Source organism: Rhyacophila brunnea, unplaced genomic scaffold (genome assembly GCF_057557595.1).
Source record: "Rhyacophila brunnea isolate RB1 unplaced genomic scaffold, BYU_Rbru_1.0 scaffold_15, whole genome shotgun sequence".
Lineage (NCBI taxonomy): Eukaryota > Metazoa > Arthropoda > Insecta > Trichoptera > Rhyacophilidae > Rhyacophila > Rhyacophila brunnea.
In genome coordinates, this window is record NW_028232806.1 from 83,440 (window position 1) to 104,013 (window position 20,574).

A 20,574-nucleotide genomic window follows, 5' to 3' on the forward strand; every position below is an offset into this window, starting at 1 on the left:
CTTCTAACATCGAAAAAATGTGTTTCTTTCCCCCTGCAGTTTACGATTAAGCTAATTTAGATGAGACGTAACGTCTCCCATGAAATAAAATTTTTGGATCAACTGATTGTCCGTTACCTATTTCTGGATAGTGAACACCCTTCTCAAGGAGAAGTGCTTTAAAGGAAGCGAAATGTTTTAAAACATTTCCTCTTGATAACCAACGTACCCTGTTATGCAGCAGAAGATCTGCGTACTAAACTAACAAAAAAATAATTGGCGATGAGTAAGAGCTAACTTTGCAAATTTCTTTTGAAAATGTCTGCGCACAAAGCGCTTTTTGAGAATGATGCAATGTGCTTATTTTTTCTTTCAAAATAGTAACAAACCCCTTTCCTACACCGGCATACTTTTCGCCCTATCTGTTGAAATTGACACAATTTTATCGAGTGGAATATAATGTTTTTCCATGCATTCAATTACAGCATATGCAATATCCTCTCCACGTGTTTGTCCTTTGAGTGGCAATACTCCTTAAAGTTCTTCTTTATTACCTGTAGATGAAATAAACCATACAAATTTTTCCTGTATCATTTATGTCACAAAACTCGACAACTACTATTAATAAAGCTGAAATCAATTTAAGGTCTTCGACTTGCTGGTTGGTTATATTCGAAGACACTTTGACTGTTTTAGTCCATACGTGGTCATTTGTGGTAGAGCCACGTGTGGCTCGCGAGCTGCGGTTTGCCGACCACTGGTCTAAGCTAATACATATCCGCATCGCACGTTGCGGACTAATAACCTATCGGTTGATTACTACGGTTTGAATGAGGTGCACTACGATTTACACAGTATTTTGCTAGATATTTTTAACAACGGCAGTATACGACTTGCGTATCATATTTTAGTTATAATAAACCATTCATTTCATGTCTTTGATATAAGCAAATCGATACTTCCTAATAGAGTCGATTCTTTATTTTTTATGACAATTATTTGATTATTAACACTCTCCTATTTATTTTTGTCATACCATTGACATGACGGGTACTTTAACAGTGATTTTAGAGATATACGAGTACCAGCAACTCGCGACAACTCTGCGTCAACTGAATTACCAATGTCTTAATCAAGTACACAAAGAATTTAAATGTGGCGTAATCGATTCACTATCAACATACGTCTTCACGCACCGCATTTTTATCATAATATGCAATGGTTACCGATTTGTAGATTAAACAAATGTAATCAACAGTTTTTGAATTAAAATTCTGAGTATTGATGAATATGAATTTGTCAAGATACTTTAAATTCACTCATTTCTTTTTTTAATTTACCGTTACTTTCAATATGGCGGCAGTAGCGCGTCTTAGTGGCCAAGCCTCTTCATTAGGGGAACTATTTTCGGGTGAAAATGGTAGCAACAAAAAACCATTACGAAGTCAACATACTTTTGTCAATTTAATATTATTTTCTTATTTTGAATTAAAATGCATAATAAAATTATCCCAAGTTTTAACTTTAGTTATGTAACTGACGTTAAATGATAAATAACGCTTAATTGTAATATTAAAAAACCGCCCCCCCCCCCCCGATTGCGGATACGTTTACGTCGCTGCTCTTTGAAGAATAGACAATTTATTGTACATCAATATTATGAAAAATAAAACACATTAAATGAGTTGTTGAGTAGCAAAAGTGTCGCTTGATCAATGATGGCGATTTGCATTCTCTACGACTCAAATATTGAATTAAAATCCATTCCGGAGATTAAACATCTTCCGGGGCGGCGAAGCATAACAGTCTACCAATAGAAAAGGTCCAACTTCCTCACAGGATGACGCAGGCCGGAGCGGAGCCGTGGCCGAAGACCTCCGAAACGAACATGGGGGTGCCGGCTCCGAGGCCACCGTCCGTCTTGTCGTTCTCGTCGGTGCCGTCGCAGCCCCCGCACTCCAGGTAGCCGCCTTGGCAGTCCAAGCAGCGACACTGATCCGACATGCGACACTGGATGCCCAGCTCGCGCGCCATCGCCGCGTACATCACCTTCGAAGTCTTGTTGGCCACCACCTCATGGGACATTACAATAACGGATATTACCGGTGCGCTTTGGATGACTAAAATTCAAACTAAATTTTGTATTAGCAGATACCAAAAGGACTGAGCGAATTTATTATTATCATCCAAATCTCATAAAATGCAATGTAAAAGACGTACCAAATGTCGTATCGCGGGAAAGCGGTGAAATAATTTATTTCTACTACTACTACTACGTGTCTATATTAAATAATCTTTTTTTTATCCCATTCACGAGACGAGTGAATTTAAATCCCATTCGGTCGAATTTTTTACTTTAGTTTCCAAGGTTTTTCAAAATTGTGTATAGAATCTAATATATTGAATAAATGTGTTGTACGTCCAGTACCTATTAAATTAACAATAATATTTTTACATTTAATGAATTAATATTAATTTTGAGCTCAGATATTGCAAAAATTTAGGCATATAGAAAGCAGAATGAATTATTAAAATGTCACAAAAGCATGTATTATTTTCAAATGATTAATTTAAGCCGGTCAGAGAGCTTGCAGAGGAATTTATCAAGTACCGGACTTCTAAGGGTCCAAACCACAACAGGCTTACATCCCGCTGAAGCCCTCCCATCTCACATTACCTTCACACCAGCCACCATTCCGTATCTACACCCTACGATAGGAAAGCTTTTCATCTCTGCTATGGTATTTTTTTTTTTGTTTTATATAAATATCACTTATATGAAGAGTTTTAGTTCACAAAATTTGCTCTAATTTTAGGGATATAATAGATCTTTTATGTTATAATATTTATATGTATACTTTAATATAATTGTGGCTTTGATTACAACCCGCTGTCATATTATAGAGAAGCCTCATATACACTATAATAGAAGATCCGTTGTTAAGGCGCTCTTACCAATATTCTTATAAAAAAGAACAAGATTTAAAGATGTGGTATTTGACATTGAATATAGGTATACAATTTACACCACTCAGAAATATACATATTGATTCCTTCAAAAGTGTCATCACTCCAGAACCCTAAAGAGGTCGGAATCATTATCGAGCTGACTCGTAGAAATATGAGCAGGATTGACTACGAGACTTGGCAATTTTCTAGCACTTTTTCACTTTTTTTTTTTTAAAGTCACCCTTTGACAACTTTTACACCAGAAGTTGTATAGAATCGTGATCAGCCCTTAATGCGGGTACATTATTTATTTTCAATACTTTAATCTTAGTATTCATTTATATTTAAAATCTCATTTAAGTTACTTATATAATCCAATCTTCAACATAACGGCATTAGATAAAATAATTAATACCATTATTATTTATCAGCCTTTAGAAATAATTCGTGTCAGACAAAAAATCCTTATAATATGTAATATGTAATTCCAGCAAACAGTGACAGGACAATGTATGAATTCCTTAAGTTAAATAGTTTCTATAAAATATCTCTACGCTTTTGCTAGAATAATGTGAAATGCCGCAAGCCTGCCTAAAAAATAAATATCAGGCCTCTTGACAAGGCGGATAGCGATTCGGTTGCGAAGAATAAAATGATGAGAGTCGAAGAAGGAGATATTGAATTACCTCAATGATATCGGGCTGCTGCTGTCTGTGAGGAAGTCGCAATCTGCAGTCGTAAGCGGCGGCGTCGCCGTCGTCGTCGTCCGCTCCGTCGATGCCGTCGATCTCATCGTCGTCGGAGTCAGAGTCAGCGATGGCCAGCGTGGCCAGACTGGACTGGTCGAAGGTCTTCGGCGAGCCCGCCATATATGACGTCGACGGCTCCTGCCGGTCCGCCCACGACGTCGAGCATCCCTGCGCTTGCTCCATCAGCGGGTGGTCGAGGACGACGGAGCTCCCGCCGGACGACGACGAGGCGGAGGTGCGGGGGGCGGATTCTTCGGAAGACGTCGGCGAGGTGGCAGTGGCGGCGGGGGAGGGGGAGCTTTGGTTTCTTCTCGACGACTGCTGTTCGCAGGAGAGAGCCGCCAGTCTCGTCTGAAAAACGAGATGTTCTTTCACCATCATCGTCATCGACTTATTTTTTAAAGATGAGCCTGGTGCTGTACCTACTACCAATTTGTCTATATTAGACTTTATGATGATGATAGTGATAACACGTTTCCGTCATAATGAATAATCATGTCCAAGTTTAGTATAGTAACGTACCTATATATTATGTGTTGGCACATCAAATATAATATTATAGTATAAAAATAATATTCATGTATTTATTTAAGAAAAAAAAACGAGTATTACCTCTTCTAAAACATGCTGGTATGAAGGTGGCGGGCTGGAAGGAATCGAATCTGGTCCTGCAGGATTTAAGTAACCATTTGCACCTAAACAGACGAAACAGTTAGTATTACTATTTTTTCTTTCGTCAACTTAAACAACGAACGCTACTACTACACTAATATTGAATGAAAATAGGCAATTATATATTAATATAAACATATACCAACTTTTGTTGATCGATAAAGTTGATACAACAAAAGTTTGAATCAGTCCAACTTTTGTTAATACTTAACAATAATATATTACACTTTAATGTTCAATTTTATTATTGTCGGTATGTATGTCCATTGTGTAGACTGTGGAATACTATGTGTGCATCACAATATAGAGGTCGTGGTTTCTTGAACGTTTATATTCTGAAAAATTGAGAATTGCTTAAGGTGACGCATCAGTGAAACGCCAAATAATTTTCAACTGTACGCGCGACGAAATTTTGGACTCGCTGCCATTCAATGAGAGTATGTTGACCCAGGAACACGTCACTTTGCTGCATGATGGCGACGGGTCAATTAATTCTAAAATCGTGTAAAGATGACTAAAAACGTTATCCATTTACTTTAAAAAGAAAACATGTCAATGAATATATTATTATTGTTACTAATAGAACAATAAACAGAACATAAAATGGACGTATGTTGGATTTATATGACAAATAATATTTCGTTTGACAGGCGTCATTTTCACCCGCCACCCGCAATCCGCGCATCGCCTAGCAACGATCTTTTTAGACCGTGCCTCAACTAATGCATGGCCTTAAGGCTTTTTAAAGTAAATGGGTAACGTTTTTAGTCATCTTTACACGATTTTAGAATTAATTGACCCGTCGCCATCACGCAGCAAAGTGACGTGTTCCTGGGCCAACATTCTCTCACTGAATGGCAGCGAGCCCAAAATTTCGTCGCGCGTACAGTTGAAAATTATTTGGCGTTTCACTGATGCGTCACCTTAAGTCCATTTCTCGAGAAATCAATATTTTTGTAGGTACTCATTGAAAGTATACTTTTCTGAAATAAATTCGAGAGGATTTTTTTCTTCTTTGAGTAGAAAATTAAAACTATTTTCCCATCTGGACGAAGACATACTATTTGTTGAATTATCAAGACAGGTTCTTAGAGATTATTCTCGTAATAATCTACCGAGAAATGAAAATGTTAAAAGACAAGGCTCCATATTTCATGACGTAATTATACAATCTTATTATCAAATGGTTTCATATTGGATAAACTCATAAATTACATATTAAAATTAACATTACAAATACATATATTATATAGTATGTCCTGTTTCATCCCTACATAATCATAATATATCATATCTACCTATCAGAATTTGGAAGCTACGTCATAAAACATTTGAACATTCCGTATATTCCATCAGCTCGGAGTCGCTTGAGCTATTAGGGCATACAGCCTATGCAAATGAGAAGATCCTTTTGATATCTCTTGTAATGTTTCCGCGCCCTGGATTAATAGTAGCCCTAGTAAATTATTCATGGAAGGGCCACTTCGGATTTATTTCATCGTATACCTACGTTCCGCTTTCGATACAATCATCTCTCTATAAATATTTTAATAACCGTTTGCATTTACGGCGTATTCAGGATACTCGTACATAGTACATACAACTTATAATGTCCGGTCGAAAATATACTTTCACGAAGGCAGAAGGCAGAAGGCTCTGCTGGCATCCGATGTCTCCGCGCACAGTAATAAATTCAACTAACTGTAAACATGCGAGCTTATTAAAAAAATAATCGGTGTACTTTTCATAACTGCATACCTACTATTTCACAACTTTTGAAACTTTTAGAATATATCAGAACACGATGCCAATGCATTATTTTAATACTTTTAGCTATCTTTAAGCTGAATTCAATTCATTTTCAGTTAATTCTGTTTTGTATGGAAAGTTATTTCAGAAAAATCCGTAAAAAGTAAAAGACTATTATTGGTTGCCAAGGGGGTGGTCCTAGCAACTAAATTATTAATATATACGTGCGTTACTATGGAAATCAAAATGAAATGTCAGGATGATATTTCAGTATTCTATATTTATTTGTATTTTGTTTGTATGTTTTTTATTTACTTCATATCAAATACAAGTTTGAGCATATTAATAATTTTAAAAACGTCGTATATAAAAAGTTCTTTTTATCTTGTAATTATTTAATATTGAAATAATTAAATAAATTTATGACCACATTGCCACTGATTGATGTAAAATATCCTTCAAATATTGATAAAGGGCAGGTCCTATGCATACCTTCCAATTTGGTAGTAGCTAATAAACAGTCTACACTTTACCAATTCTCTCAGAGAGACCATCGTCACAGGACTCCCCGTCGATGCTCTCTACGAGCAAGTTCTCAGCAGACGAGTTGGTGTCAGAGTTTGATGGACTTCCCCCGCCTTGCCCCGTCACCCTATCTTGCGATGACGTCATGGTATTAGTATGCGAGTCTACTCTGATAGGGGCGTCCGATAATAAGGCACCTATTGAATGGACTATGCTTACTTTATTGTAACCTGAAATTAAACGAAAGTTTATTAGTATATAGGTACATCATCTAGGAGGGGTTTATGTCGCAGGATTTGTTTTGACTTAAATTAAAACCAAGGATTCACACAAGATATAGGACATACTTAGATGTTTATGGAAATAACAAAAACATGGGTGAAAGCTTATCTAATAATTTTCAAGAAGTCACAGGTGTTTTTGTTAGGGGCAAACCACAGCTTATTATTTGCTTTATGCCCCGACTTTCATCTGGATTAAATTTTTTTTTAAATTTGAGTGTATGTGCACTCAGCTGAAAGGTGAGGTATTTTATTTATTTTTGTGTTTATATTTGTTTCTTTGTAAATTGGATGCTAAAGACGCGCCTAGCGCGTAACGATTAAGGTGACCATTCGATATAATTAGCATGTTATTTGAAGCCCAATAACAGTGGCAAACCTCCCAGGATTGAGGAATTGTCATATTAGATTATGTACATATATTTTGACCTCACCGGGAATCGAACCCGGAGCATTCAAGAACTAGTTGCCGGCTGACAGTTATCTTTCCATTCAAGCCACGCGAGGGTAACTAATATAACGATATTATTTCGTCACAGCTAAATTCGTAGAATTATATACCTATTGAGTTGTGTCGGACAAGGACAAGGACCTTCCGCTCACCCACTAGTTCACTTCACCATTCTTCGGTCGTTTGATTTCGGCGTCAAGCACTTTTAATGGTACTGTCAAATTTTGGTTAGTGGTCAGTCCATGTATTAAAACACAATAGTATAGGAACTGCAAGTACCCTCGTAATTAATTAATGATTAGCTAATAATAGTGATGGCGCAGAATGCAAAACCAAAACCCCTTTCAATGATAACAATCATCAACGTTATTCATTTTTTTTACAAAGTTGACAAACGAATAATTCTATAGTATTCTATAGTATTCTATAGTCAATATTATGTTTATTTTTGTATACCTATCACATATTGGTATCTCAAAATATTTTAAAAATTATGAGTAACTGCTTTATCAATTTGGCTATCAGATAACTGAGATAGACACGAGAATAGTTATATTACAAAACGAAATGGCAATGAATACCTACCTACTTGAATTATTTACAAAAAAAATCACAATTTTACCGAGAGTTTCGCACGTATTAAATACTCCACTCTCCGGTCACTATACAAATCAAGCCGTATTAATTTTAAAAATGACACCTGCGATCTGGCGGCGCAATATAATATTATGTAGTAGATATCAATCAAATGACGATTGTTCGCAATTTGGACATGCTCATTTTCTCCAATCAGTTAAGAAACCATCCCAGTCACCATGCTTGCTGGATTTAGCTAGGATTAGGCCTTAAACGCACTGACAGACATGCTATGTCAGATTTAACAAATTTGCTGATCGACGTGTTTGTGCTCAAACTAATTAATATTGCCGTATTTGCTAGGACACGTGGCTGGCATGTTAGATGTCTGTTCATATGAATGGAGTTTAAATCCCGCGCAGGCGCAAATGGCAAATGACAACTCATTAACGGCTTTGCCAAAATGCTAAGGCTATAATAACAATATGGATGATCATGTCGTTGCCAGATATTTGATTGCCAAATGTTGGCCGGCCTACCGCCGTTGCATTTTTGAGCAAGCCAACATGTAAACTATTTAGGCATGGTTTATGAGTACATAATATGGTAGTACGCTGTTATGATGCCATATTATAATAATTATTATGTTTGATCAACAACCAAGGTTGCCGCCAGAATATAAATTCTAGCTATATCCGTTACCTAAACGGCAATAAACTTAGTATGATACGGGTATATATTATATGGATTTATAGCTTAACCTTTAATAAATATATTACCTATGAAACTAATACATATCATCATTTTACACATTATCAAGAACAAATAAATGTTTGAGAAATCCTTGCTTAGGTATTTTACTAACAGAAAATACGAGACTTTTCGTTTTTATTCATTACTAGCTGAAATACCCGGCTTCGCACAGGGTCGCTTTGTGGTTATATTTATCTTAGATATTTAAAAAATAATAAGAGGTAATTTTTTTTAATATTAAAATATCTGTGTAATACAATATGGCAATATGAAAATAATTCTAATAGGAGTAAAGGTCAAACAAAAGAACACTAAATTAAAATCGAATCCAAAATATGCAAACGTTATTAATGTTATTAATATGCAGTAAAAAAACCAAAATTGGATGGAACAAACAAACAATAAACTTTGTATTTTATATAATACTAATTTAGAAACCTTCGCAGGTGTGCGCACAACGACTAACAAAAGTTTTCACGCAATCGGATGAATGATATAGGAACGCATACAAATAGAAGAAGATGATGATTTTCTAATTCAGAAATCTTCGTGGGCATGCGCACGACAACTCACCAAAGTTTCATTGCAAACGGATGAACGGTATAGGAACGCATACGAATAGAAGAATAAGAAGATGGTTGTACTAATTCAGAAACCTTTGCGGGCGTGCGCACAACAACTGGTCAAAATGTCATCGCAATCGGATGAATAGTATAAGAACGCATACGAATAGAAGAAGATAGAATAGAAGAAAATAGTTGTATCAATTCATAAACCTTTGCGGGCGTAAGCACAACACTTGATCACAATTTCATTGCAATCGGATGAATGGTATAGGAACGCATACGAATAGAAGAAGAAGATGGTTGTACTAATTCAGAAACCTTCGCGGGTGTTGTCACAATTACTGACGACAATTTTATTGCAATCAGATGAATGGAATAGGAACGCATACGCATAGAAGAATATAGAATAGAATAAGAAGAAGATGGTTGTACTAATTCAGAAACCTTTGCGGGCGTGCGCACAACAACTTGTCAAAATTTCATCGCAATCAGATGAATGGTATAAGAACCCATACGAATAGAAGAAGATAGAATAGATGAAAAAGAAAAAGAAATGGTTGTATGAATTAAGAAACATTTGCGGGCGTGAGCACAATACTTGATCAAAATTCCATTGCAATCGGATGAATGGTATAGGAACGCATACGGGACAGACAGACGGACATACAAACAGACAGACATTCATTTTTATATATTAGTATAGCCTATACTCTTCGCGCAAGTGCAAGCAATAAGTTGACAAAGTTTTATCGCAATCGGATGAACGGAATGGCAGCACATAAAATACGAACAAGCAAACAAACAAAAAAATATTTATTTTTATATATTAGAAGATAGCGGTGTATTCAAACTGCACACCGTGGCGCCGTGAGGCAACACCCAAGATAATGGCCCGGCCCGGCGTGATAAGTCGACCAGATAAGTGAGATAAACGCACATTAATTTTTTTCTCAAATAGTAAAAAAGTAGTAATTGTTATGTAATAAAACTTTTGATTATCGTGTGTCAATACTCGACAACTCTATAATTCAAGTAGATGTTTACAAAAATCGCTAAATAATTTTACATCGAACAGCATTTGGAAAATGCTTGTATAGTGTTACGTTTCCTTTGACCTTAGCGATAGGTAGGGAAGGCCGCCGAAGATTCTAGCCTGAGGGCCCGTTTCAAGATGTGAGGGCCATGCCTAGTTTTGCCGCAGACTGTTTAATTTTGACAAATTTAATAAGCCCAGACAATTATTCATATTCAACGCATTCATACATACTACCTAGTACCTACAGTCCTACATCATCACAATGATAAATATCTCACTGTTACATCAGTTTTTTGACCTCAATGAAATTGTTTTCTGACACAATAAATAGGTAACTTGATTTTGAAAAACACAATTCATATTAGGTCAAATAAGCTGATTTATAATAATTACAAGCTAAAAAGAACTTTTTATATACCACGTTTTTAAAAATGTTCTGTTGAATCATAATTACAAACTTGACAATTCTATGTATTAACAAATACTTTTTTTTGTACTTGATAGAAATACTGAATAAATATAGAATACTGAAATGTCATTTTGACATTTCATATTGATTTCCATAGTAACGCACGTATATATTAATAATTTAGTTGCTAGGACCCCCTTAGCAACCAATAATAGTGTTTTACTTTTTACGAATTTTTTTCCGAAATAACTTTTATACAAAATAGAATTAACTGAAAATGAATTCAATTCTGCTTAAAGATGGCTAAAAGTATTAAAAGAATGCATTGTCATCGTGTTCTAATATATTCTAAAAGTTTCAAATGTCTAGTTAGTCGGGAAGTTAGTTAAAAATCGATTATTGCAAGATTTGTATTGGACAAACAAGGAAAAATTTGTACTGGACAAACAAGAATACGAGCTAATAAAAACGTGGTAAAATACCTTTATTCTATTAATAATAAGTAAGAGTTGACGTAAATTCGAGACCGATAGAAATTGTTCCTTTTTAACACACATGATTTGAAAACATCTCAAAAAATCCATTAAAAAAACACGACACCCGACGGGACTTACACCTGTAACCGCTGGATTCATGCTAGTGTGATTTTACAATTAAGCTACGTGCATCCTACTTAATTACGTCATTTTTGTTTTCTATTTGAAATAAAATAATGAATGGTATTGAGATAGTGTAAGAAGAGTAACAGGAATATTTCGTCGGTACTTTCAATAAGTGACCCTAATATAGGTGTGTACCGAAATACTTGAAACTACTAAACAGAGATGAGTTTTTACTCAGAACATCACAACATTTGATAGAGATTACAAAATAATTATATCAGGAGTTTTTAAACTCAATAAGTATGAGAGCTACTTTTGACATTTATTTTAGATTGTCTGGCGACACCTATATTATGCATACCAGACCCCAAATATGATCCAGGGGTATTCAGTTTGAAAACGTTATTAAAAAAATTCTTAGCTAACTCAGTTGAAAATAATACTTATGTTCTATTGAAGCGGACGAAACCAGTTATGGTCATTATTTAATTATGTGGAATATGTAGTAAATATTGCGTTTTATTTAAATACGTACTTACAATGTCTTTCCATCGACAATAATTGACTGATAAGATCATATGGGCCTCCACAGACAGGAGGTTTAGGGTTTGTATTTGTTACAGATTTTGTAACGGATGTTAGCCACTTAATCAACCTATTAGCTTCATAATCAGACTCTAAACACAAATTGAAAAACAATATGACGTGTATTTGCCAGACCCAGGATTTGAACCAGGGATCCACGATGTTGTAAGCCGACGCTCAAGTCGCTCGGCCACCGTACTACGACCAATGCTACGATCTCTATAAAATAAGGATTTCACTTCGAGGGGGTTACTGGTCCATAGTCCGCTGCGGGCGTCGGCACTGGCAACATGCACAATCTTACAAGTCTTACAATTGTGTCCTTCGTTGAAACTTAAACGTTGATAAATGAACATCTTAAATACTGGATCCACACAATGGCCTAAGTGCCCTCAGACAAATGTTTCTGATTACGTGGTGCGCACCATTGTAAAGAGCAATACTTGCGTTGACCAGGAAACGTTCGCTATCTACAGACATACTGTCGGTATTTCAATGCGCTTCAAAGGGCGCCAACATTTACTTGAATTGAGTCATTGTGAATAGTGGTGGGGGGGTTATATAATCAACCTAAATACAATTATAGTAAGACGTGTATAAACGTATTTCACTGGTAACCATACAATCGATCCCATGAGTAGGTACATGTTATGTTAGAATCAGTGACAGACGTTGACTTTTGTTTGTAGGGATGCTGTTGGAAAAATTCCTGCAATGTACCTATATCATTATAATATATAGGTTTATTATTATCTAGTTAGGGTTTTGTAAAAACTGAATCAAGGCATGCGGCGATAATTATTAATAGTATGATGTGTCAAATTGATGAATGGTAGCTCTACGACAATATTCATAATAATATATGCATAACTAACCGGAAAAGTCAATATATAACCTTTAGAAAAAGCATTGGTATTTGAAATTTACCGCACGATTGCGCAATAAATAATAATAGGGTTAATAATAATAATACTAATAATAATATATAAATATGCATTTTATCGATATTTCTTTGGATGATCCCATCTATTGACCACTCGCCATTTTTATTAGAATAATTACCTGATTCCACTTTAAAATATTTTATTATAATTAAAGTCACGTAACACTATTTGAAGCAAGTGACAAGATTAGCGGATTTCAATTCGGTTAATATCATATGAATACAGGATCATAAATGTTAAAAAATCATGTAGAATCGTTTTTTATTTGTATATATTTATAAGGGTCATGTTCGGAGTAACTATTACTCTACGCTACATTCCCGGTGGATAGTTAATAATATTGGATGGAGCTATTAATCGGAGTCGTTCGGCTGACCTGAACGAGCGAAGTTTTGTAGGCCATTCCGCGCGGGTTCAATGCTCAATAGGTCACCACAACAAACTAAAAATGGATCGGCCCAACTAAGAAATTAGAGCTTCGATAGGATGCCAAATCTTGAAACTTGGGAGAACCTACCAAAGTTAATTATGTCATAAGTGAGCTGATTACACCGGCTGTTAATCGGAAAGTTATGGATCCATAAATAAAATATGAAAACCGTTTCCCCCAATACTCAATTTAAATATTAAATATACAATATTTCAATCAATAAATTACTAACGTGGTCAAAGTTTTTCCTTAACATGTTCACGTAGAAGTCAAATAAAATAGGAATTCCTCATTAAAAAAATATATTTTTATTAGGTACCTAGCTGTGTTTTCGAAACGTAGAGGATCTAAAACAGTTGGTTTTAATAAAATACTAATTATTAAGTTAGTTTTTTTTTCTTAGTAGGTATTTTTTTAAATTTGTAATATAAACTACAACATTAATGCCATAATGTCGAAAAATTAAATTAATCTTTTATAATTAATAGTATTAATGTAGAACAGTGGTAAAAGAAAAAATAAAATAACATAACTAATTGGTGTTTATTTTATCTTTCATTACTTATTCTCCATAATATATTCCTAAGTATTTTAGAGTCACCAACAGAGACAGCTATTTTGCTAGGTCTTGCAGTCAGCTTTCCGTCCAAATCACAAAGTGGTGGATTTTAATAATAGGTATAATAATTGTCATTACACCAATCTGACAATAATGATAATTCTAGAAGGCTTTTTAATACAACCTTTACTCCACAATGGTGCATATACACGATTTAGGAACGAAACTTATAATATAATAATTATCATCCACTGAATAAATCATAAAATGCGCACTTATCATATAATATCTCATAATATAAAAGTAAAAAAAAAATCAAGCAATTATGTAGTTATCAGAGAAAGACGTTAAATATAGATATGTACATTAATAATTTATTAGTAGGTAAGTAAATATAAGGTGTGTGGCACAGCCTCAAGGGTTCCGTCGTCGTGGCTGGCCCTCCCTCACCCTGCAGCGGTGCTACGAAAGCGACTACGCGCTGCAGGTCTGGAATGGCGGGAGGTGCAAGAGTTGGCGATGGACCGAGGGAAGTGGCGCGACCTTGTGATTGCCCTATGCCCTAACGCTGGGTCGTGACAGGGCGAAAGAAGAAGAATTATAAGTTATCTACAATTTTATGATTTATACTAAATTACTATTGTTTGTGCAAATATCAAATCAACTTGCTACACAATATGATTATTGAAACACACATTGAGTTACACGTTCGTAAATAATAACGCCCACGGTGGCCGCGCGGCATAAGCGTTGGACTATAAAGCCGTGGGTCCCAGGTTCGAATCCTGGGTCTGGCAAGTACACATATTGTTTTTCAATTTGTGTGTGTCAGGGTATGGACCTAATAGGTTGAGCAAGTGGCTGACACCCATTTCTCGTAAAAAACAAAAAAAAACTGTCAATACAAACCTCCACTCTGTGGAGGCCCATATGATCCTATCAGGATCGGACATGTTCGAAATATTGTATTAAATATTGTAATAAATATTGCTTTGCAGGTGAGTGTCGGAGAAGCTATGCATAAATGTGGAGAAGTAATTACTTTAGGTTTCCGTCGCCTTTAAATACTGTATGCACGTGGAGTGTTTATAAATAGTTTTAAATATAAATGAAAAATAATCTAAATACCTGACCTATTAAAAAGTTGTCAGCGACAATGAAATGCCTTTTAAAAGTTATTTTCAAATCTCAGAAAAGTATGGTATAAAGTATGATATAAGTAAAGGTATAAAGATTACAGGAAAGGTCAATATTTTTAACATACGAGTATTATAAGATATTTCCGGAAGTGTAACATTTTTTTTTTCCGACCATGTCCGATCCTAATAGGATCATATGGGCCTCCACAGAGTAGAGGTTTGTATTAACAGATTTTGTCTTTTTTACGAGAAATGGATGTCAGCCACTTGCTCAACCTATTAGATCCATACCCTGACTCTCACAAATTGAAAAACAATAATATGTGTAGGGGAACCTGTTGTACCTCGGACCTATTTTCTGTTTTTGATTTTTCATAAATTACTGGTTATAGGTAAAATTGCCAACTTTAGTTGGTTTGATTTTAGCATCTGTTGCGCATGCTTTGATACATGTATCAAATTAAATATCTTGATATTTATGGTGATTTTAGGCCATATAAAAAAATGTGGATTTAGGTCCAAGGTACAACAGGGGTGTTGTACCTCAGGTTGTACCTTGGACATACATTTAAAAAATCCTAATAAGGGGACATTTAGGTACCAAATGCTAAATAAAAACACAGATTTATTAAATTCGCATTCGCTTGTTTATTACGACAAAAGAAAATAAGCTTTTTACAAATATATTTTATGGAACAGAAGAACATTTTTTTCATAACAGTTATACTTCATCATAAACCATAATTATCTTAATTAGAATTAGGTAGATATTATAACACATAAAATGAATCGTATTTAATAATAAAACCTCAATTATCTCTGCCTTATCACCCTAATACTTGACCATTTCCTTAACTTGATAAATGTAGATTTAGAATTTAGTAAATTAAATAAATTTAGATTGGCATTTTTCAGGTAGTAGAATTTTCTGGATTACGTCACCTCAAGGATAATTCTTCGAGTCGATGTTCTCCGACCATTTCCAACCCTTTAGCGATTTTCGCATTGAGCTAATCTTGGCCCCATCCTTGCATATTTCTAGGATCTTTCCTAGAAAATAATTATTCTCTTTCATAAAGAAAAATTACAAAATCCCCTACTTGATATTCTAAATTCAGTGTAGATTAAAATTCATCTGGAAATTCTTGAGGTCCTTCTGAATCGCTGGAGTCTTGAAGAGCAAAATTATCAGCCGATGACTCTGCTGATGAAGATTCGAAACTAACTAATAGCTTTTTCTTAACAGCAGAAACTTTTTAAAGAACATAATTAGTTTTTTTCGATGGAATAATATTTTAAGTCTTCGCCAGCTTGGTTTTCTTTTTATCCTCGATTCTTAATTTCTCCGGTGTATCAGTCAGACTACGAGATCGACCCTTTTCTCGCCCCTGGCGATTATTTTTCCGCGGGGCAGCTTTGGGGTGAGGTCTTATCATAGAAGGCATACTGCAAAGATGCAGCTTCTGTAATGTATTGCAGCAACATATTATGTTCTTCTTCTTCACTGAAAATTTTCTTTGAAGGAAGATTTTCATAATGGGTCAGGCTTTTCAGTATTTTCAAAATGATGAATATACTTTCTTATTGTGCTTCTGAGTAACCCGTTTAGTTTCGGAGCTCTGTTCAGCGTATATTTTTGTTATTTTATTAAACGGATCGCACTTTGTATTTTTTCGTTATCCGGGCGAACCCTCTTGATTCCTGTCTTGATACGTACGAGGCATATTAAGTAAACACCTGGAACAAGTTTAAACAATAGTTTGAATTAAATTGAATGTTTAAATGAATGAACAATACTAATCATAGTCATACACAATATGGGTGGCAAACGCGTTGTACCTTGGACATGTTCGAGGTACAACGCATTTTTTATGTCCAAGGTACAACACCACGCCAAAATGACAAAAACAATTAATAGTTTTTTTTAGGTAAGGAATACAAAATCTATAATAACCCAATGTTATGGACATATGAAATTTAATTCAATTACACTATTACTTATTCACACAAGAAACATAGTATGGCATATATTTACAAAAAATAAAAATGAAAAAAACTTACTTTTACGAACGAAAATTTTCAAACTCACTTCACATAAACACGCGTGCCGCTTGCCGTCTGAAACTAGCTTTAATTATCCACCAAAATGAAGGTGTTTAAACTACTATTGTAAATTTCAAGATAAAATGGCGCCAATATACAAAAACATGCATGTGTTCGAGGTACAACCATGTCCAAGGTACAACAGGTTCCCCTACTTGCCAGACCCAGGATTCGAACCTGGGACCCACGGCGTGGTAGTCCAACGCTTATGCCGCGCGGCCACCGTGGGCGTTTCTTTACTCTAAAAATAATTTACTTTTCAAGGAAAACCTACCGCTGATGTGTATAAATCAAAACGAAACTATACAATTTTAATACTCGTAGTATAAAAAAATCAACCGAAGTACTTTTATAAAACGTATTTATTACGTCTTTGTCATCAAGTAAACTTATTAATTCTGAATCTCTTGAAAAAGGCTGGTGTAAATAATTGCATACGGTCTTCAGCATCTGTATGTACGATGTTGATAGGTATCTTATTTATTTAGGTATGGGAAATATAATAATTGTAATAATTAGGGCCCGGATTTATATGCTAGTGCATGTTTTGTTAGGGTGTATGCACAGCTATGAGAGTTGCACAGAAATCTGTTTTGAAAGACACAGAATCCAAAAATAAAATTTTATTGTGCATATAAATGCATATTTGAGACGTTGGAGCATATTTGAGACATACGTGCATATTTCATAAATAAATGCATATTTTATTAGCTTTTGAATGTATAATTTTAGTTTTTTTAAATTATTTTATCGAAATATAACTAAGTTAGGAAGGAAGATAGTTTAGCTGCACTTGCATTTTTAATGCCATCTCCGAGCTGTGGATTTATCAGTGGAAAAAGTGAAGTCAACTCGGGTACTATTATTTAAAGTTTGCCCAAGTGGACGTTGAGAGGTAGTTTTCTGCATATAAACAAAATACTGACAGATACATATGCAGAAAAATTTAATGCCAGAGCATAATATTGAAAAAAATAATGTATTTTTTTTTTCGGGCAAAAAACAGAAAATAGTATTTAGGAATAGTAGTGTGTCGTTTTTGTTTTTTAAGTTGTGTTTGGTTTACATTGCATTTATTATTCAATTATTTGTAGGTACTTGTGAAAAAACTATTTTGAAAATTGTAATTGATTAACTTTATATTCTTTGTTTTTGTTTTTTGTTCTGATATCGTATTATGTTGAAAAATTATTAACTAGTTATTCGATTTTTTGTCGGTAATATTGGGTGAAGTGGGTATTTATAATTATTTCTCACAAAAAATGTCAATTTTTAACTGCATATTTCTTCGGTTTTAGTACATATTTTATTGATTTTAAGTACATACGTGCATGCATATAACCATGTTTTTTGTTGCATACAAATACGGCCCCTAGTAATAATACACCCACTCCCCTGAAAGAATTGATGTTCAATAATACCTATAACATAGCAGGTAGAAATATAATAATATTTTTTTTTTGGCCTTAAAATATTGAAAAATCTTTAAGAACATAAAAGTATATTGATAATGAAATTAAGTAAGTAAGTTAATTAGGTAAGTATATAATTTTTTATTATAATGTTGATTATAGATAGGTATTAAATTCCACAAATTTGTTTAACAACTATTTCTGGTAATAAAAGACTACGTTTTTAGGAATAATGATACCTATAAAATATAGTATTGGTACCTCCTATTATAATGTTATAGAATTCTACCAAGCAAATCTTAATAAATAAAATGAAGATAAGTACCTACTTAGTGTAATATTTTTTTAAATATCTAACAGTGCTTATTATGTAAAAAGTAAAACAATTATAATATATCATACGTCGATTGCAATTTTAATTAGAAACTGAAGAAAAAAGAAGAATTTATTAGTTTATTATGTTTATGTACGCCCCCGATGTGAAGCGGGTGATGCCATGTAATGTTGTGGATGCCGGGGTTTGGCGAAAAGATCACACATTTCAATTCAGATTATGATTTTGAAGTAATCGGTTGAGCGAGTGATTAACATACATTTCTCGCAAAAATAAAAATCTATAAATACTCCGTGGAGGCCCATGCCCATGATATGATCTTCTTGGGATCGGAGAAAGTAAAAAAGTCGGTTACTGTATACAGTTTTTTTCCTAAGTTAGTACCTAATTTAGTCCTTTAGTTCGTAATTTAACATAAATTATAGCAAATATAACTATTATTATTTACGATCAATGAGGTGGTATTTAAATATAAATTAATAGCAGTACATAATAATATGTATAACTTCTTAAATATTATAAAACAATTATTTGTCCTGGCAATATCCTTATCTCGATATCACAAAATACAATCACTAGGTACTTTAGAATTTCCTCCAAATTAATGGAAATGACGTCTAGCTTCGAGAGGAAAATAATTTCGAGTACTTGCCACTCGTTTACTTCGTTAATCGATAATAAATTACTACCTTTATTTTCTGAAGAGATTGCAGATAATCGTTGAAACGAATGGCAATATTAAACAAAAAATAATATAAATATATTACCTGAAAATTACACCCAGAAGAAAATCCTTGAGAATCATGAAGTAATTAACCCCTCAATATGTTTACATAGCGCTATTGCGACTTGGTGTTTTCTGTCAAAAAGCTTACCAAACTATTGGCAAATCAACGAATTATCAAAACACAATCACTCACAATGTCTTTATATGCAATTATTATGATGATATGACGTAATATTGCATGGTTTACTGTATCTTTTCGGTTTGTTGACAGTCTAGAGTGACAGTCCGCCATTTGCAATGTCAGCCTTCTTCGTTTTCTTTCGGCGCAAGGCGTTTCACCAAAAATGTTCCAACTGTTCTGGCCGTCTGCTTACTTTTTTTACGCGCGCCAGATGAATATTACACGTTCAACTCATTCAATGTGAATTTATTTTCAACAAAACTGAATTTAAATCATTTTTTTTTTCAATTTCTGTAAAGTGATAATAATATTACATAATATACTTATTATGTTTCGGATGTAACATTTTAATATTAAAGTGTTACTTTATAAATAAATAAAACGAATTGCAATATATTTATATAATATAAAGAACTAAAACAATCATAGATATTAAGTCATTTTTAAGCGCATTAAGTATTATTTAATTTTCCTTAACAACATACAACATTACTATTATTATTTGATGGTGTTTTTCCTTGTTATTTAGTTTGGCAGACAGCCGTCAGGTGCGCTGGGGGACTGGCGACAAGCATATCGAATTTTCAAGATATAGTAAACATATTATATGGTTGCCAATGCGCCATTCTACATATTGACTTAAAGGTTGTCGAAATAAGAAAGCGATTCATGTTACCTACCGATAATTTAACTAAGTAGTTGCCGATAATAGATTAGGTATAAGTAATTCTGGCTAATTCCTGTCCTTGTTTGTAAAGAGGCCGTCTCAGTATAAATATTATGAAGTCGTGGGTTGTTGTTCATTTTAAATTTGTATTTGACCTAGCGCAAGAATCCAATCGGTTGTTTGTTTGTTATTCCAA

At 34.2% G+C, this 20,574-nt stretch overlaps 1 protein-coding gene across 1 annotated transcript; it reads right to left on the reverse strand.

Annotated features, from left to right (window-relative positions):
• Positions 1–1,312: 1,312 nt before the first annotated feature.
• Positions 1,313–19,842, reverse strand: LOC147074731 (uncharacterized). Its single transcript, XM_085943137.1, has 5 exons — positions 19,571–19,842; positions 6,632–6,853; positions 4,290–4,372; positions 3,615–4,028; positions 1,313–2,052 (listed from the first exon to the last, which is right to left on the reverse strand). The coding sequence occupies exons 2-5, from the start codon at positions 6,768–6,770 to the stop codon at positions 1,813–1,815; spliced, it is 876 nt and encodes a 291-aa protein (XP_085799263.1). The 5' UTR covers positions 6,771–6,853; positions 19,571–19,842; the 3' UTR covers positions 1,313–1,812.
• Between the last annotated feature and the right edge of the window lie 732 nt (positions 19,843–20,574).

Coding starts and splice junctions, on each gene's coding strand:
- LOC147074731 (XM_085943137.1), bottom strand. CDS start 6,770: ATGACGTCATCGCAAGATAGGGTGACGGGGCAAGGCGGGGGAAGTCCA. Junction 4,373..6,631: donor TGGTCTCTCTGAGAGAATTG/GTAAAGTGTAGA, acceptor TCGTCTGTTTAG/GTGCAAATGGTTACTTAAAT. Junction 4,029..4,289: donor ACCAGCATGTTTTAGAAGAG/GTAATACTCGTT, acceptor CTCGTTTTTCAG/ACGAGACTGGCGGCTCTCTC.